The 17,094-nt window shown below is 44.4% G+C and overlaps 1 protein-coding gene across 1 annotated transcript; it reads left to right on the plus strand.

The window, feature by feature from the left end:
• Positions 1-11,173: 11,173 nt before the first annotated feature.
• Positions 11,174-17,094, plus strand: lrit2 (leucine-rich repeat, immunoglobulin-like and transmembrane domains 2). Its single transcript, XM_038783097.1, has 3 exons — positions 11,174-11,350; positions 11,451-12,226; positions 15,656-17,094. The coding sequence occupies exons 1-3, from the start codon at positions 11,244-11,246 to the stop codon at positions 16,459-16,461; spliced, it is 1,689 nt and encodes a 562-aa protein (XP_038639025.1). The 5' UTR covers positions 11,174-11,243; the 3' UTR covers positions 16,462-17,094.

A 17,094-nucleotide genomic window follows, 5' to 3' on the forward strand; every position in this document is an offset into this window, starting at 1 on the left:
GCAGTGTCTGAAAGCAGTGTTGCTCCTGATTGAAATTCTATGCTCGTTTACTGGCTTGTGGATATACAGACAGCTTTGTGCAAAATTAATGACAGTTCGGTTAAAACATGAAATGAACTTTTTATTATCTACAGATCCAACTAGTTTAAACCGTGCGACATGTTGCATCATGTGTTATGATGCCAATTGATGTTATAACTGGATGGGAAGATCACAGAATGGAAGCTTGGCTCAAAATACCATAACTATTACTTTTTATTATAAAACATGGAGGAACAGAATCACAGGATTGCTAATTAGGTTTAACAACAAGGAAATCATTTATTAAAAAAGAAAAGTGGGATTATTATGAGATACTCCTTTACTGCGCCACCCCTCTACCTTAACAATTATACACATGTTTTAGGATAAACACGGATTACAAGGTACATCTTAAGATACTGGCAGGGTGTTTTTTCTGATTGGAAGGCTGTGATTTGTGGTATTCCGCAGGGATCAGTGCTGGGACCTTTGCTATTCGTAGTATATATAAATTATATTGAGAAAAATGTAACTGGTCTGATTGTCAGTTTGCGGATGACACAAAGGTTGGTGGAATTGTGGATAGCAATGAGGACTGTCAGAGGATACAGCAGGATTTAGATCATTTGGAGACTTGGGCGGAGAGATGGCTGATGCCGTTTAATCCGGACAAATGTGAGGTAATGCATTTTGGAAGGTCTAATACAGGTAGGGAATATACAGTGAATGGTAGAATCCTCAAGAGTATTGACAGTCAGAGAGATCTTGGTGTTCAGGTCCAAAGGTCACTGAAAGGGGCAACACAGGTGGAGAAGGTAGTCAAGAAGGCATATGGCATTCTTGCCTTCATTGGCCGGGGCATTGAGTATAAAAATTGGCAAGTCATGTTGCAGCTGGCTAGAACCTTAGTTAGGCCACACTTGGAGTAAAGTGTTCAATTCTGGTCGCCACACTACCAGAAGGATGTGGAGGCTTTAGAGAGGGTGTAGAAGAGATTTACCAGGGTGTTGCCTGGTATGGAGGGCATTAGCTATGAGGAGAGGTTGAATAAACTTGGTTTGTTCTCACTGGAACGAAGGAGGTTGAGGAGCGACCTGATAGAGGTCTACAAAATTATGAGGGACATAGACAGAGTGGTAATTCAGAGACTTTTTCGCAAGGTAGAGGGGTCAATTACTAGGGGGCATAGTTTTAAGGTGCAAGGGGCAAGGTTTAGAGGAGCTGTATGAGGTAAGTTTTTTACACAGAGGGTATTGGGTGCCTGGAACTCACTGTCAGAGGAGGTGGTGGAAGCAGGGACGATAGTGACGTTTAAGGGGCATCTTGACAAATACATGAATAGAATGGGAATAGAGGGATACGGACCCCAGAAGTGTAGAAGATTTTAGTTTAGTCGGGCAGCATGGTCGGCGCAGGTCTAGAGGGCCGAAGGGCCTGTTCCTGTGCTGTACTTTTCTTTGTTCTTTGTTCTTTTTATGCAATGGTCTCATTGACACAATGTCCTTTTTAAGCACACAAGATGACACAAGTGATCAAATACACAAACTCCGCTCTGAACCCACGTTAGTATCTGTGATTTCTCTTCAGAATCTCCCCAGATGATCATCACATCAGAGTTTCCAAACTCCACTCCCAAAAACATGCTTTAAAATCTTCTCATCTTTGCCTTAGCGGTTTGCATTCCAAAATCCAGACCAGGTTTTCCAAATGACACTTTTAAACAGAGCTCCATTTTTAACAGTGAATCCAGTCCAGGACCTTACACCACCCTCTTTTAGGTTTCCTTTGACTTAACTGCTTTTACACAATGTCCAAGATGCAATCACCGATTTTCATTTCAACTCAGGTTCCACAGGCTGCAGTAAAATCTCACAAAGCTGAAATAATCACTTCAGACCTCAGTCTTCTTCTTGGTTCTGCCTGTCTTTACTGAACAGTTCTCTATTCTATTTGTGGAAACTTCTCTTCAACTCTCTAGTCGCCTTAACTAGCTGCCCTTCAGATGTCTACACTTATTTTCTTAACCATTACTCAATGGTACGCCTTTTCTTCTAGCAAGGCTGAGAGAGATTTTCCCTCGGTTGCCTTCTAAACCAACTGCTTCTAGCAATGAAGGCTGCATTCTCTCTAATGCCTATCTACAACTGCAATCAAATTAGCTCAACTAAGACTTAAAAGCTTCTCTACCTTACAAGGCTCCAGTTGCTAAGCAACACCCACCTATGTCTGCTGGCCTACTTCTTTTCATGCTGTAAACCTCGCTAAGCACAATAGAAACACATCTGGAACTTAACCAAACCCCACACATACATTAACCTTTGTCCAACATAAATCTAACTATAGGTTTTACCCTTCCATGCACTGAAACATTAAGTTAAACCCAATTAAAACAGTACCTTACTTCCCAATACAGATCAAATTACCTTAGAGCTACCTTTGTTTTCACATGGTACAAGGAGTTCGCTACCCTGAAGTTAGACTCAAACAGGATCTTACGCTTTGAGAGAAGACTGAAGTCAGTGTCATTGAATTTTTTTTCAATGTACTGAAAAAGATATGAACCTGGGAGGAAGCCATTCAACCTCGTGAGCCTGCCTTGTCATTCAATGAGATCATGGCTCCTCTGTGATGCAACTCTATATACCCACCTTTGCCCTACATTCCTTAAAACCTTGGTTCACAAAAATCTGTCAATCTCAGATTTAAAATAACCATTCATCTAGCATTAAGTGCAATTTGTTAAAGAGTTTCAAACTTCTGCTATCCTTCTGTGTTGATGTTTTTTTCTGAATTTCACTATGGAAAAGACTCGCTCTAACTTTGGACGATGCCCCCTATTCCTCAATTTCCCAACAAACAGAAACAATTTCTTAATCTCTCCTATCCCATTGCTCCTAGTATCTTGAAAACTTCAATTAAACCATCCTTTAACCTTCGAAATACCAGGAAATTCAGCCCAAGGACAACTCATATGAGGTGTTGCGTGTGTATTAATGTATGGTGAAGCATGGTGATACTGAGGCAAATCTGCCCTTCTACATGACCAAAAGTACAGAAGGCAAGAAGTAACTGGTGCAGTAACTCGTAACTGGACTAGCACTTGAGAGACCCAGGGTAACCCTCTGGGGATCCAAGCTCGAAGCCCACCATGGCAGATGGTGGAATTTAAGCTCAATAGACTATCGAATGATGACAGTGAAACTATTGTCAATTGTTGTAAAAACCCAATTAATTCACCAATACCTCTTTAGGGAAGGAAATCTGCCATCCTTACCCGGTCAGGCCTTCATGTGACTCCAGACCCACAGAAAAGTGGTTGCTTCTTAAATGTCCTCTGAAATGGCCCAGCAAGCCACTCAGTTGGATTCAATCGCCACAAAGAAAACACCCTCTTTAACAGCACTGTGGGTGTAACTATGCCTCAGGAACTGCAGCAGTTCAAGAAAGCAGCTCACCACTACCATCTGAAGGATAACTAGGGATGGGCAATAAATGCTGACCTAGCCAGCGATGCCCACACCCTGTGAAAGGAACTTTTTAAATTCTAGAATATCCGAGGGAGTGGCTTTCACCACATCCTGATCAGCGCTCTGTATGATATTCATATAGTATAACATTTTGTTTCACTAAGTTTGACTAACACATCAGACTCAACTTTTACCTTCTTCTGTGAATCATGAAGTAGAATTCATATTTCTCACCAATAAACTCTATCACTGTTGCAACTCTCAATTTAAGGAAGAGACATGCCTATGGAAGCTGTGCTGTAAATAAACCCTGTAAAGATTCCAACAACTTCCACCAGCTCTCTGTAACCTTTCCTACACTTTGTGTATGTATGGAGCACGAGATAGTCAAGATTTGAATTAGTTCCTTGGTTCTACTTCTAAAACCTTCCAATGAGTAGTTACATTCTCAAATACGTAGATGCTCGGGAGATTATTTTCAAAGAAGCTGATTATGGGGTAATATTTTCCTTTACAAAAGGCACTGTTATAAACAATGATAGATATATCTTTGTATTACAAAATATTCACCACTTCTATATCCAGAGCTGTGTAAACATGCGACCAGTTTTAAGAATGCTGGTTGAACATACTGGGAAATCATGGTTGCACTCTGCTCAATGCATTTCCCCATTGTTTCCCTAATAAGTACTAATTCCTTCATCTTTTTAAGGCATTTCATTATCCACCAACACATTCGTTCTAAGTTACCCACAACCTTGAGCTTGCGTAGCAGTCTTTCGTGTGGAACATTTCCAAAAGTTTTCTGCAGGCTACCTTTTATTGCTAAGTCAGTGGAGTATACATCTTGAGTTTTCTGTGCTGAACTTTTTAGTGTTTTGTAAGGATACACATTGAATACGGACCTTGGGTAAGACAAGGGGGCTATCAAGGTGCAGAGAGGAGCAATCCCAAGTTTCACAGGACTTGGCCAAGGAAAGAATATTGAGCTTGATCTCATCAGCCTAAAGAATAAGTGAATAAGAGGAGATCTAATAGTTGTATATGTAAATAAATGTAGCCACAGTCCCAAAGGATGCTCTCCCCTTTTGGGAGAGAGCTGACTGGCGGTGATTTAACCTGAGGGTCACCACACCTCAAGAAAGGGTCAAGGTTATTTGATGAGGGGTTCATTAGATGGGTGGGGCTGCTATATGAGGCCCTGGTGGTGTGCGTGGCCGCGAATGGGAGGAGGTCGGAGTACTTCCGGCTTTACCGAGGGACCAGGCAGGGTTGCCCCCTGTCCCCCTTGTTGTTTGCACTGGCAATCGAGCCACTGGTGATGGCGTTGAGGGATTCAGAGAGGTGGAGAGGCTTGGTGCGAGGTGGCGAGGAACATAGGGTGTCATTGTATGCCGATGACCTGTTACTGTATGTGGCGGACCCGGTGGGAGGGATGCCGGGGGTGATGGAGTTGCTAGCTGAGTTTGGGACCTTTTCAGGTTATAAATTAAATTTAGGCAAGAGTGAGGTGTTTGTGGTGCACCCTGGAGACCAGGAGGAAGGAATTGGTAGGCTCCCGCTTAGGCAGCCAGGGACTGGGGGACTCTTCACAAGCATAATTTTACAAGACTTGTAGATCAGATGGAGGAGGAGTTCAAGAGGTGGGACATGCTACCATTATTGTTGACGGGGAGGGTACAGTCCGTCAAAATGACGGTGCTTCCGAGGTTCTTGTTCCTCTTTCAGTGCCTGCCCATCTTTATCCCCAGGGCCTTCTTTAGGAGAGTGACTAGCAGTATTTTGAGCTTTGTGTGGGCGCATGGGACTCCGAGAGTGAAGAGGGTATTCCTGGAGTGAGGGAGGCATAGAGGCAGTCTGGCACTGCCCAACCTTCTGGGGTACTATTGGGCGGCCAATGTGTCAATGGTGCGCAAATGGGTGATGGAGGGGGGAGGGGCGGCGTGGAAAAGAATGGAGATGGCGTCATGTAGAGGTACGAGCCTGGGTGCCATGGTAACAGCGCCGTTGCCGCTCTCCCCTAAGAGGTTTACCACGAGCCCGGTGGTGGCGGCGACCCTAAGAATCTGGGGCAGTTGAGGCGGCATCGGGGGGAAACAGGAGGGGGGATGGAGGCTCCACTGGGTGGCAACCATCGGTTCATCCCGGGGAACAAGGATGGGGGATTTAGGGGGTGGCAAAGGGCGGGCATCAGCAAATTGAGGGACCTGTTTATTGGCGGGAGGTTTGCGGGCCTGGGGGAACTGGAAGATAAAGTTGGCCTTCCCCAAGGGAACATGTTCAGATACTTGCAGGTAAAGGCGTTTGCTAGGCGACAGGTAGAGGGATTCCCTTTGCTGCCCTCGCAGGGGACGATGGACAGAGTGCTTTCGGGGGTGTGGGTCAGAGAGGGGAAGGTGTCTGACATCTATAAGGTAATGCAGGAGGTGGAGGAGTCGTCAGTGGAGGAGCTGAAGGCTAAATGGGAGGAGGAACTCGGGGAGCAGATAGAGGACGGGACTTAGGCGGATGCCTTGGACAGAGTCAACTCTTCCTCCTCATGTGCGAGGCTTAGTCTCATCCAATTTAAGGTGCTGCACCGGGCCCACATGTCCGGGACTAGGATGAGTAGGTTCTTTGGGGGTGAGGATAAGTGCACCAGATGTTCGGGGAGTCCAGCGAACCACGCCCATATGTTCTGGGCATGCCCAGCACTGGAAGAATTCTGGAAGGGGGTGGCGGGGACGGTGTCGAGGGTGGTTGGATCCAGGGTCAAACCAGGGTGGGGACTCGCGATTTTTGGAGTTGCGGTAGAGCCGGGAGTGCAGGAGGCGAAAGAGGCCAGTGTCCTGGCCTTTGCGTCCCTAGTAGCCCGTCGAAGGATTCCGCTACAGTGGAGGGATGCGGGGCCCCCGGGTGTGGAGGCCTGGATCAGTGACATGGCGGGATTTATAAAACTGGGGGGGGGTCATATTTGCCCTGAGAGGATCAGTGCAAGGGTTCTATAAACGATGGCGGCCTTTTCTGGACTTCCTGGCTCAAAGATAGGTATCTTGGTATCTTGGTCAATAGCAGCAGCAACTCGGGGGGGGGGGGGGGGGGGGGGGGGGGGGAAGGGGGGGGGGGGTTGTTCCTTATTGTAGTGTCTATTCTGTAACTTTATATTGTGTTAATTTGCGTTGTTGTTAAAATGCTATGTTGTTCATGGAGGTGGGGCGAATGTTTATGATTGTTAATATTATGGTTATTTTTGGTATTTTACTAAGGTGCGTTATTGTTGTATAAATTCAAAATTTTTCAATAAAAATTATTTTAAAAAAAAGAAAGGGTCAAGGTTGAGAAGGTAGGACCTTCATGAATAACCCCAAAGAGTACGGGAATTGAACCCGCACCATTGACATCGCTCCGCATCACAAATCAGCCGTCCAGCCAACTGAGGTAACCGACCCACAATAGACATACATGAATGGTATGGAATGGGATAGTTAATTAGCTCTGAGCAATGTTGACAATGAATCAAGAATACAGGACAAACAGACACAGGTACAAAAGGTACATAGAAAACTCAACTTCAGGCCAACTCCAGGAAGCACTTCTTCGTATGGAGTGATCAATATCTGGTATGGTACAGTAGTATACCCAAAACCTCTGCAGCCTTCAAAAGGCATTTAGATGTTTAATGGTGATAATGGGGGGGGGGGGGGGGGGGGTATTAACATAACGATCTGCATTACAAGGGTGAATGTAGTACCATGAATTGCCACTAGAGGGAGCTGCAGATACTACTATACAAAGCAGTGATGCTGGACCTTGGGGGAAGAGTGTAAGCAGGAGACAGCTAGTGAAGATCATAAGAGCAGTTAGCGTGAGTAGGTTAGATTATAGTTTATACCAGTTAGTCAGATTAGCAGTAGATGAGTGTAGTTAGATGTTATTATCAGTTCTGTATTCTAAAAGTGTTGAAAACCAGTTTCGTAGTGTAAATAAAATCATTGCTTTGTTTAAGTAAAAGCTATACTGTGGTCTTTGTGGAACACTACGCCAACTATCCTAAATAAACAACACAAGGAACACCACAGGGTGGTTGCAAGGACTTTGATTCTGCAATGGCTGTGCAATTCAAAGCAGTTCAATATGTGTTAAGTGCTTTGAGACATTTGTTTTAGAGACATGGTAAAGTACTATCTAAATGCAAATCTTCCTTTATATTAAAGATTCAGAATTCATATTGGCCTGCACTTTGGGTCCCCCATCAAAATGAGACATGTTAACTCAAGGGACTGATACTATTTTATAATTTTCAGGCTCAGGTAAATACTTCATATCTAGATTGTTTCAGATACAGAATGGTGATTCCAATCTTATCTCTGCTCCATACTGTTATCAGAGAAAAACAACAGGAGGGTATTAGCCATGAAGGGAGGCTGGATAAACTCGGATTGTTTTCACTGAAACGAGGGACGACATGATAGAGGGTGACAAAATTATGAGTGGCATGGACAGAGTGGATAGTCAGACGCCTTTCCCAGAGCGGAAAAGTCAATTATCAGGGGATATAGGTTTAAGATGTGAGGGGGAAAGTTCAGAGGAGATGTGCGAGGCTTGTTTTTTACACAAAGAGTGGTGAATGGAGAGCTGCCGGGGGAGGTGGTGGAAGTAGATACTATAGCAGCATTTTAGATGCATCTTGATGAATACATAAATAGGATGGCAATAGAGGGATACGGACCCTGGAAATGCAGAAGATTTTAGTGTAGATGGGCAGCATGGTCAGCACAGGCTTGGAGGGCCAAAGGGCCTGTTCCTGTGTTGCCCTGTTCTTTGTGCCAGTCCACTTCTCACATCAGTCCCCTTCCTTATCTAAGATTGACACTTTTCTGTGTAATTTAATTTTTGAGTTTTAGATTTATGCCGCAGGGAATGGATTTGACCGTCGAACTAACGTCACTCAGGATTCTCATAGAAAACACGACCACAAAAATTGCATCAACCTGGATTTGGAATGACTATTATTGATCTCAAATGGGAAAGTATTGTTATTCATTTTAACTCCATGAAACAATCTGTCTGACACTGGGGTCAGAGGTTTCACTTTATGATCACTGACTTCCAAGGTAGGTTTTTTATGCCCTATTGCCATTTTCTTTTGCGGAACAAAGTTTCTAAAGAGTTTCGATGGCGGGCAGGTCCATCCATCCAGCCTGCTTACCAAGGGGTTCAGAACAAGGAGTTTAGGTAGACAGAGATTGTAGGTCAGTGTGTTCCCTAAATTATAGATATAGAATATAGAATCTCTACAGTGTAGAATGGGGCCATTCAGTCCTCAAGTCTGCACCGACCCTCTGATAGAGCACTCAACTTAGGCCCACTCCCCCGTCCTATCTCTGCAACCCCACCTAACCTTTGGATACTAAGGCACAATTTAACATGGCCAACCGCCTAACATAAGAACATAAGAACTAGGAGCAGGAGTAGGCCATCTGGCCCCTCGAGCCTGTTCCGCCATTCAATGAGATCAAGGCTGATCTTTTGTGGACTCAGCTCCATTTTCCCACCCAAAAACCATAACCCTTTATTCCTTTATTCTTCAAAAAACTATCTATCTTTATCTTGAAAACAATTGATGAAGGGGCTTCCACTGCTTCACTGGGCAAGGAATTTCATAGATTCACAACCCTGGGTGAAGAAATTCCTCCTAAACTTAGCCCTAAATTTGCTTCCCCTTATTTTGAGGCTACGCCCCCGAGTTCTGCTTTCACCCGCCAGTGGAAACAACCTCCCTGCATCTATCCTATCTATTCCCTTCATAAGTTTATGTTTCTTTAAGATCCCCCTACATCCTTCTAAATTCCAACGAGCACAGTCCCAGTCTACTCAACCTTTCCTCGTAATCCAACCCCCTCAACTCCTGGATTAACCTAGTTAATCTCCTCTGCACACCCTCCAGTATGTCCTTTCTCAGGTAAGGAGACCAAAACTGAACACTATACTCCAGGTGTGGCCTCACTAACACCCTATACAGTTGCAGCACAACCTCCCTAGTCTTAAACTCCATCCCTCAAGCAATGAAGGACAAAACTCCATTCGCTTTCTTAATCACCTGTTGAACCTGCACATCTTTGCACCGTGGGAGGAAACCAGAGCACCCGGAGGAAACCCACACAGACATGGGGAGAATGTGCAAACTCCACACACTCACCCAAGACCTAACCACTGTGCCGCTGTGCCGGCCGGAAATGATGAAGCAAGAGAAGACATAACAACAATAACTTTCCCCAGATCAATTCAATCGACAACAATTTATTCCCAGAAACACCGTGAATTTGCCATCTTCACTTTTGTCTGGAAAGGTAAGATGGTGAAGAGATTGTCTCCCTCAGCAAAACCCCTCTTGTCCACAGCCTTTATTGGAAAGGTTCAGTAATCTATTGGGAGTTTGTCACTCAGGGTCTGACCCACTTTCAACCGGAGGACGTTGAGTTTCATCCATCGTTGCTGCCCCAAAGTCCTTATGAATAGTAATACAGGCACAGTACTCCCCTGGGTGCTGCTCTGAATCACATTTCCTGACATTGCTCCCCGTTGACTATTTTAATCAACGATCTTCCAAGTTTGGGGTACATTGTTGTAGACTTGAGCCATCAGAATGATGAATGAACAGCATTAAATTGCACAGTGTCAACAATCTTGCTCTGGATTGACATCCCCTGGAGTTAGGGCCAATTCCAGTGTGGTTTCCTGACCAGTGTGCAACGTTCCCCTGAGGAGTCCTGACTGGAGGAGGCTATCTGACCTGCAAATAGATATTTAGAGAGTTTGGACGTCCTTCTTCCCACACCGGGACCACTATCCCAGCATCCGGACATGTACCCCGTTATCCCCCATAGGACAATCAGTCTTCCAGAAAATTAGGAGCCAGCAGAATGGATCCTACCAAGCTGGGGGTCTGGAGGTGCGGCTGCTGATCCCAGACTGGCTCCTAACATGGCCCCTTCCTTCACTATTTCTCACAAAGGGAATACAGGTGGAGAAAAAAGGGCGAATTGCACCCAGCCTCCAAGGGTTATTAGCACTTTACAACATTTCTGCACAGAACCAATTGTGCGGAGTGTAGTGACATGAGGTCTATAACTATGGACCTAAATCTCCATGTGTTAACCTCTTGTAAACCACTTGTGTAGCAATATGTGCACTGCAACTGTGACTGCACTCTGCCTGTAAAGCACTCTGAAATCTCCTGAAGTTGTGAATGGCTCCAGAGATTAATTCCAGTTATTTTTTACAGGAATCCCTAAATATTTGCCAAAAATACATATTTCAAACTGTAAACAAATTTTGTATAATTAGCCAAAGGAAACCCTGGTTCAACTGCTGGAAGAACGGATACTTTATAAGATCACATGGACAAAACAGCAAATGTTCACAGAGGGGAGGCAGTATCTATAAAATATATCTGAGGAATCGGGAGAAGCAAATGAAGTTGAACTGAAACACCTTTATCCTGGTTATTTTAATTTAAAACTAAAATATGAATTGCTTCTTTTAATAGAGATTTGCTAATCGCTTTAAAGACCTATTGATATATTTCAGAAACTCGTGCAATTCTGAGCTTTTCTCTCTCTGTGGTTTGGGAGTTGGGTCTAACACTACCTTCAATGCCTCCAGCGAGCCCAAGGTTACGTCGGATAAGATCCTTGTTAATCAGATTTGACTTAATCCCCAAACGGTGGACGCGTCTGGTGTGAAGGCAGACGCCTTGGCTACGTTCAAGGGAGCATGGATCTGATTTGGAGCATTTTCTGCCTTCTTCTCGTCTTTGGCACCGAACGAGCGACTGCACCGTGTGTGCCAGGGTGTTCCTGCAGGAATGAGAGTTTTGGCAGGTGAGAACCGGGGTTTCGCATTTACTGGTGCGGGGACATATCTTTTCAAATAAGGCTGGCTTGCAAATGGATGTTTATTTCTGGGTTTTTTTTGTTGCAGAAGTTTGATTTGCATGTCGTCCTCCTTGCAAAGGATACCAGAGGACATCCCAGTCGATGTCAAAAAGATCAGAATAGAAAATTCTCACCTGGCAGAATTACCTGGCGGCGCATTCTCTATCGCCCGAGCCCTGGAATCCCTGTGGTTGAATTTTAACTCCATCGCACTCATGCACTCGAAGAGTCTGCAACATTTGCACAATCTGTCCGAATTGAGGCTGCAGGGGAATAAACTGCGTTCAGTACCATGGACAGCTTTTCAGGAATGCCCAGCATTGAAGATTCTGGATCTGAAGAGCAACAGAATGGATGTTCTTCCAGAGCACTCACTCAGGTATCTCACCAACCTGACCTACCTGGACATTTCCTCAAACCAGCTCACGGTGATTTCTCCAGATGTGTTCCTACACTGGCCGGTCTACCAGAGAACACAGCAGCCTGGGGGCCAAGATGTCCCCAACGCAGTGCTGGCTCTCCACGGAAACCCCTGGCTCTGTGACTGCCGCCTGAAGGGCTTCATACACTTCGTCAGATCCATCAGCCCCCCTATCATTCTGATGAACTCTTACCTCGCCTGTTCCGGCCCCCATTCCAGGGCGGGCAAGTTTTTCTACCAAGTGGAACTGAAAGGTTGCTTCAAACCGGCAGCAGTGGCCGAGAACAGGAACGTGAGTGTCCAGTTTGGACAGAAGGTACAGTTGACCTGTGAGGCTACAGGAAACCCTACCCCCAGGGTGTGGTGGACAATAGGTGGGAAAGTCATTCGGAAGTTTAATGGTATGGCCAATAAGCTATTGTCACTATCTCAAAGCCAGCCATTCTCTTTTTAGGCAATTGCATGTGTATTCTAGAAAATGAAAGTTTGCAAATTTTTCATGAGATGGATTTGAATCTAACAGAAGTTCAATTTACAGAGAGAAAAAAAGATACATCATGTGATGTAAAAAGGAATCACATTATGGTTATATGCAATTTTACATTTTTCATCTAGTTTCACTTCCTGCAAATGTCATGATTACTTACTGTCACACTTTCCCTGTGCCATTTTATGGATAACAACCATTCTTATTTTTTAAAAATTCATTTACGGGATGTGGGTGTTGCTGGTTAGGTCAGCAATTATTGCCCATCCCTAGGTGTCCTTCAGAAGGTGGTGGGGAGCTGCCTTCTTGAACCGCTGCAGTCCCTGAGATGTAGGTACACCGATTGTGCTGTTAGGGAGGGTATTCCAGGATTTTGACCCAGCGATAGTGAAGGAATGGTGATATATTTTCAAGTCAAGGTGGTGAGTGACTTGGGCAATTTCCAGGTGGTGGGGTTAGAACATAGAACATAGAACAGTACAGCACAGAACAGGCCCTTCGGCCCTCGATGTTGTGCCGAGCAATGATCACCCTACTTAAACCCACGTAACCCGTATACCCGTAACCCAACAATCCCCCCCATTAACCTTACACTATGGGCAATTTAGCATGGCCAATCCACTTAACCCGCACATCTTTGGACTGTGGGAGGAAACCGGAGCACCCGGAGGAAACCCACACACACAGGGGGAGGACGTGCAGACTCCACACAGACAGTGACCCAGCCGGGAATCGAACCTGGGACCACTGGAGCTGTGAAGCATTGATGCTAACCACCATGCTACCATGAGGCCCAGGTCCAGGTTCCCAGGTATCTGCTGCTTTTGTCTTTCTAGATGGTAGTGGTTGTGGGTTTGAAAGGTGCTGCCTAAGGAACCTTGATGAGTTCTGCAGTGCATCATCTAGATGGTACACACGGCTGCCACTGTGGTGGTGGAAGGTTTGAATGTTTGAGGAAGGGGGAGAAATCAAATGGGCTGCTTTGTCCTGGATGGTGTTGAGCCTCTTGAGTGTTGTTCAAGCTGCACTCACCCAGGTAAGTGGAGTGTATTCCATTACACTCCTGACTTGTGCCTTGCAGATGGTGGACAGGCTTTGGGGAGTGAGGAGGTGAGTTATTCCTCGTATGATTCCTAGCCTTAGATCTGCTCTGGTAGGCACCCTATTAATGTGGCTAGTGCAGTTTCAGTCTCTGACCAATGGTAACCCCCAGGGTGTTGATTATGGGGAATTCAGCGAGTAGCAGTGTTTAAAAGCTGTTCTTTGTGGGTGTGAAGTTAAAAAAAGTGAATATTGTATTCACAATAAAGTTTTGTTTTAAAAATAACCAAGCCCTATTTCTTCATGCAATCAATCCCAGAGCGAATCATTCTTTCCACACAGTCTTACAAATAAACTAAAATATTAGGGTTTTGGTCCAATATCCTAGCCACTGTTGCAGTCTGGTTTGGAATCATAATACTCCCTCGTAACGTTCCAAATTAGATACGAGGAAGGCTCAATCTGTGAAATCACCTCATTAAAAGACCCCTTTTTCTTGGGATCAATGTGACCAGCAATATTAAGTATTGGAACAAATATAACGCAGTGAAGACTGATTTATATACTCCCTTTCACAATCACGGAACACCCCAAAGCACTTTACAACCAATTAACTATTTTGGCTGGTAATCGTTGAAATGTAAGAATTGCTGAGCCCAATTTACACAAAGCAAGTTCCCACAAACAACCATCTGATAATGAGAGATCAACATGTTGATTGAGGAATAAATATTGACCGGGACACTGAGCGATAACTCCCATGTCATCTGTTAACATAGCACCAAGGATCTTTTACATCTATTTGAGGGGACAAACAGGATCTTGGTTTACAATCTTATATGAAAGACAGCACCTCAGACAGTGCAGCATTCCTTCAGCGTGGCACTGTATGCCAGACTGGACTTTTGCGTTAAAGTCGCTGAAGTGGATCTTGCACCTGACACGGAGGCAAGAATGCTGCCAACTGATCCATAGTGAATGTAGTAGATACACATCAATGGATGTCCTAACTAACTAATTAATAAGCTGAGCAAAACTATTTGGAAAAGAATACAAGGATTTTGAATGCAGAAAAAGACAATTCATTTCGCCCATCTCACTCTGTCAAACCTCTGTACCCGAACTGATTATAATTCATCTCCTCCCTCTGCTTAATACCAGGTCATTGAACAAAATATATTTTATTTACTTGCTCTGAGCAATTTACCACACCTAGATAAATGTCAGTAGAAAAGAAGATAGGGAAACTGGAGGAATGCTCACATGGATAGACAAGAGCAGTATTGATCGAAGCCTATTGTTTTTTATATTTGTATCTGGTTTTCAAGACACTGGTAAAGCCATATTTATTGTCCATCTACATTTGGCCTTCGAGTTCGATTCTCCTTTATTCCTGCTGTAGCAGAATTGATCTGACTTCAGGGAGGAAAGGAGGAATGGTAATGTGTGTGATTGTGGTAAATGGCCCAATTGATGAGCCTCAGCACAATTTTCGATCTCTAATTGGCACCATTTTCTCAATCCATCCCTGAGAGTTTGGGTAGATGACATAGAAAATATGGAATAGTAATGTGAAATTAATGCAGCAGCAATACCTCTCTAAGACTAAGCTATCACTCAGTGTACTAATGCACCAGTGTTTCTGCTACATGTCAGTCATGAGCTTGAAATGATTCAGTCTTAAAAAGGATGCAAAGCAAGGGAAGATGCCCACTTTCACAGGACTGTCATCCATGCATTCAACAATACTCCCACATTGAATAAAATGGCCAAAATAATAAAAAATGCAATTAGAACATAGAACAGTACAGCACAGAACAGGCCCTTCGGCCCTCAATGTTGTGCCGAGCCATGATCACCCTACTCAAACCCACGTATCCACCCTATACCCGTAACCCAACAACCCCCCCCTTAACCTTACTTTAATTAGGACACTACGGGCAATTTAGCATGGCCAATCCACCTACCCTAATTGTATCAGGTCAAGTTCTATTCTGAGCTAGTTATTAAAAGGCGCGTTTTAATTACCCTGTGCAAGTGGGCATCCTGATTGGGAAATAAAAAAGCTGCTTCTCCTTAAGGAAGCAATTTTCTTTTGTCTGAATTGAAAGCTTTTTTTGGAGGGGAAAAGACAGGCCCTATAAACAAACTCACAGCAGCTTGAACTGTGACCTTGATTATTGCTTTGTACAACTATGGTGGGAGCCTTGGCAATATCGTGTAGTGTTTCGATAAAATGTGTGTTTTGCATCATTAGTTGTGGAAATAGTATCAATAAAAGAAATATTTCCATTAATTGCAGCGTCATTCACCAATATTGATGAAGAAACAGTGAGGTCGGAGCTGGTGATTCCATCAGTCCACAGCACAGATGGAGGAAGTTACGTGTGTATCACTGCTAACTACCTTGGAAACGCATCCGCCCGGATTCTGGTAAACGTTTTAACTCCGGATTCATTGCCGGTGGCACCGTCCTCGTCCCCTTCATCCTTGGAAGAGGAGAATGTTTATATAGATGTTAGGATTGCGAAGCAGACAGTGTACGGCATTACACTGGAGTGGGAAGCTGTAACTCTAAACCCTGCTGAGACCTGGTACACCCTGCACTTCGGCAAGTTTGCAGACGCTAAGATGGAAATGATTTACATCGGACCAGGGGTGAATACCTACTCAGTTAATGATCTGTTTCCAGCAACCAAGTACCAACTGTGCGTGACACTGAGGAACCAGCTTCCGAAGAGAAGCCAATGCATCATATTTGTCACAGGTAGTGATATCAGTGAACTGGAGCAAAGGGAGAAGCTCATTCACATTATTGTCATTGTGTGCGCCATGGTGCTGGCAGTCCCAGCCGGGATGTACGCCTGCACCACAGAGACCCCCTTCAGCTGCTTTGAAAAATGCGGCAAGTTTTGCCGAAGGCACAGACGCGGAGAGAAAGCCCTCAAGCCCGGGGCACGGGATGTCACCTTTGACAGCCTGCAGACAGGCAGCGACGCTGAACTCTGCAACAGGAACTCCAAGGAGGACAGGCGAAGACGGAAACAATCCGACGACAAAACCCACAAGGTCAAAACAGAGCACAAAAACAGTGACGAACTGTATTAGGCAAAACAAACTAATATTAGCTTATTTTAGTCTAAGCTTATTTAGCCGCCAGTGAGTATCTTAAAATTAGGGCGGAATACTCAGACTGTACTTCACATCTGTTCACAATATGGCACAGTAATTGTGGCCTGTGCTAAAACATATACCGTTCTGTCACTGCCAATTATAGTTACACTCTTGGCATTTGGGTTAATAGCCTTTGACAGGCACAGCACACATCTTATACCATGCAGTCTGATCTCCTGTAACGTTGTACATGAGGAATTACAACCAAGGGTTGTCTTCAGGTGAAGTGGAGTTAGAGGGTAGGGATTCAAGTTGACCAGGGCACAGGGGAATAGTTCAGTCCCACTTGAAAGTTTTATATATAACATTTAGATCTGATACTGATTATAAATAGTGACACTTACAACGAGTTAGTTGAAGGCTACGTTTTTCTACAGTGCAGGCTGAGGAACAGGGAGACAGAACTAATGGGATAAAGTATCATGACTGGTGTAATAGGTTTACAACAGCGTGGACATGGAAATTAATAATGGATAGAATGCAGATGTAGGATATTTGATATTATTTCTCGATTATATCCATTATACGTTGCTATTTCCTATTAAAGAATTCACTATCTTCCTGTCA

This window comes from Scyliorhinus canicula, chromosome 22 (genome assembly GCF_902713615.1).
Source record: "Scyliorhinus canicula chromosome 22, sScyCan1.1, whole genome shotgun sequence".
Lineage (NCBI taxonomy): Eukaryota > Metazoa > Chordata > Chondrichthyes > Carcharhiniformes > Scyliorhinidae > Scyliorhinus > Scyliorhinus canicula.

Bases quoted from the DNA above. Each gene is read 5' to 3' on its own strand.
- lrit2 (XM_038783097.1), top strand. From the start codon at position 11,244: ATGGATCTGATTTGGAGCATTTTCTGCCTTCTTCTCGTCTTTGGCACC. The intron at 11,351-11,450 runs GTGAGAACCGGG...TTTTTGTTGCAG, and splicing joins AGGAATGAGAGTTTTGGCAG to AAGTTTGATTTGCATGTCGT. The intron at 12,227-15,655 runs GTATGGCCAATA...CATTAATTGCAG, and splicing joins AGTCATTCGGAAGTTTAATG to CGTCATTCACCAATATTGAT.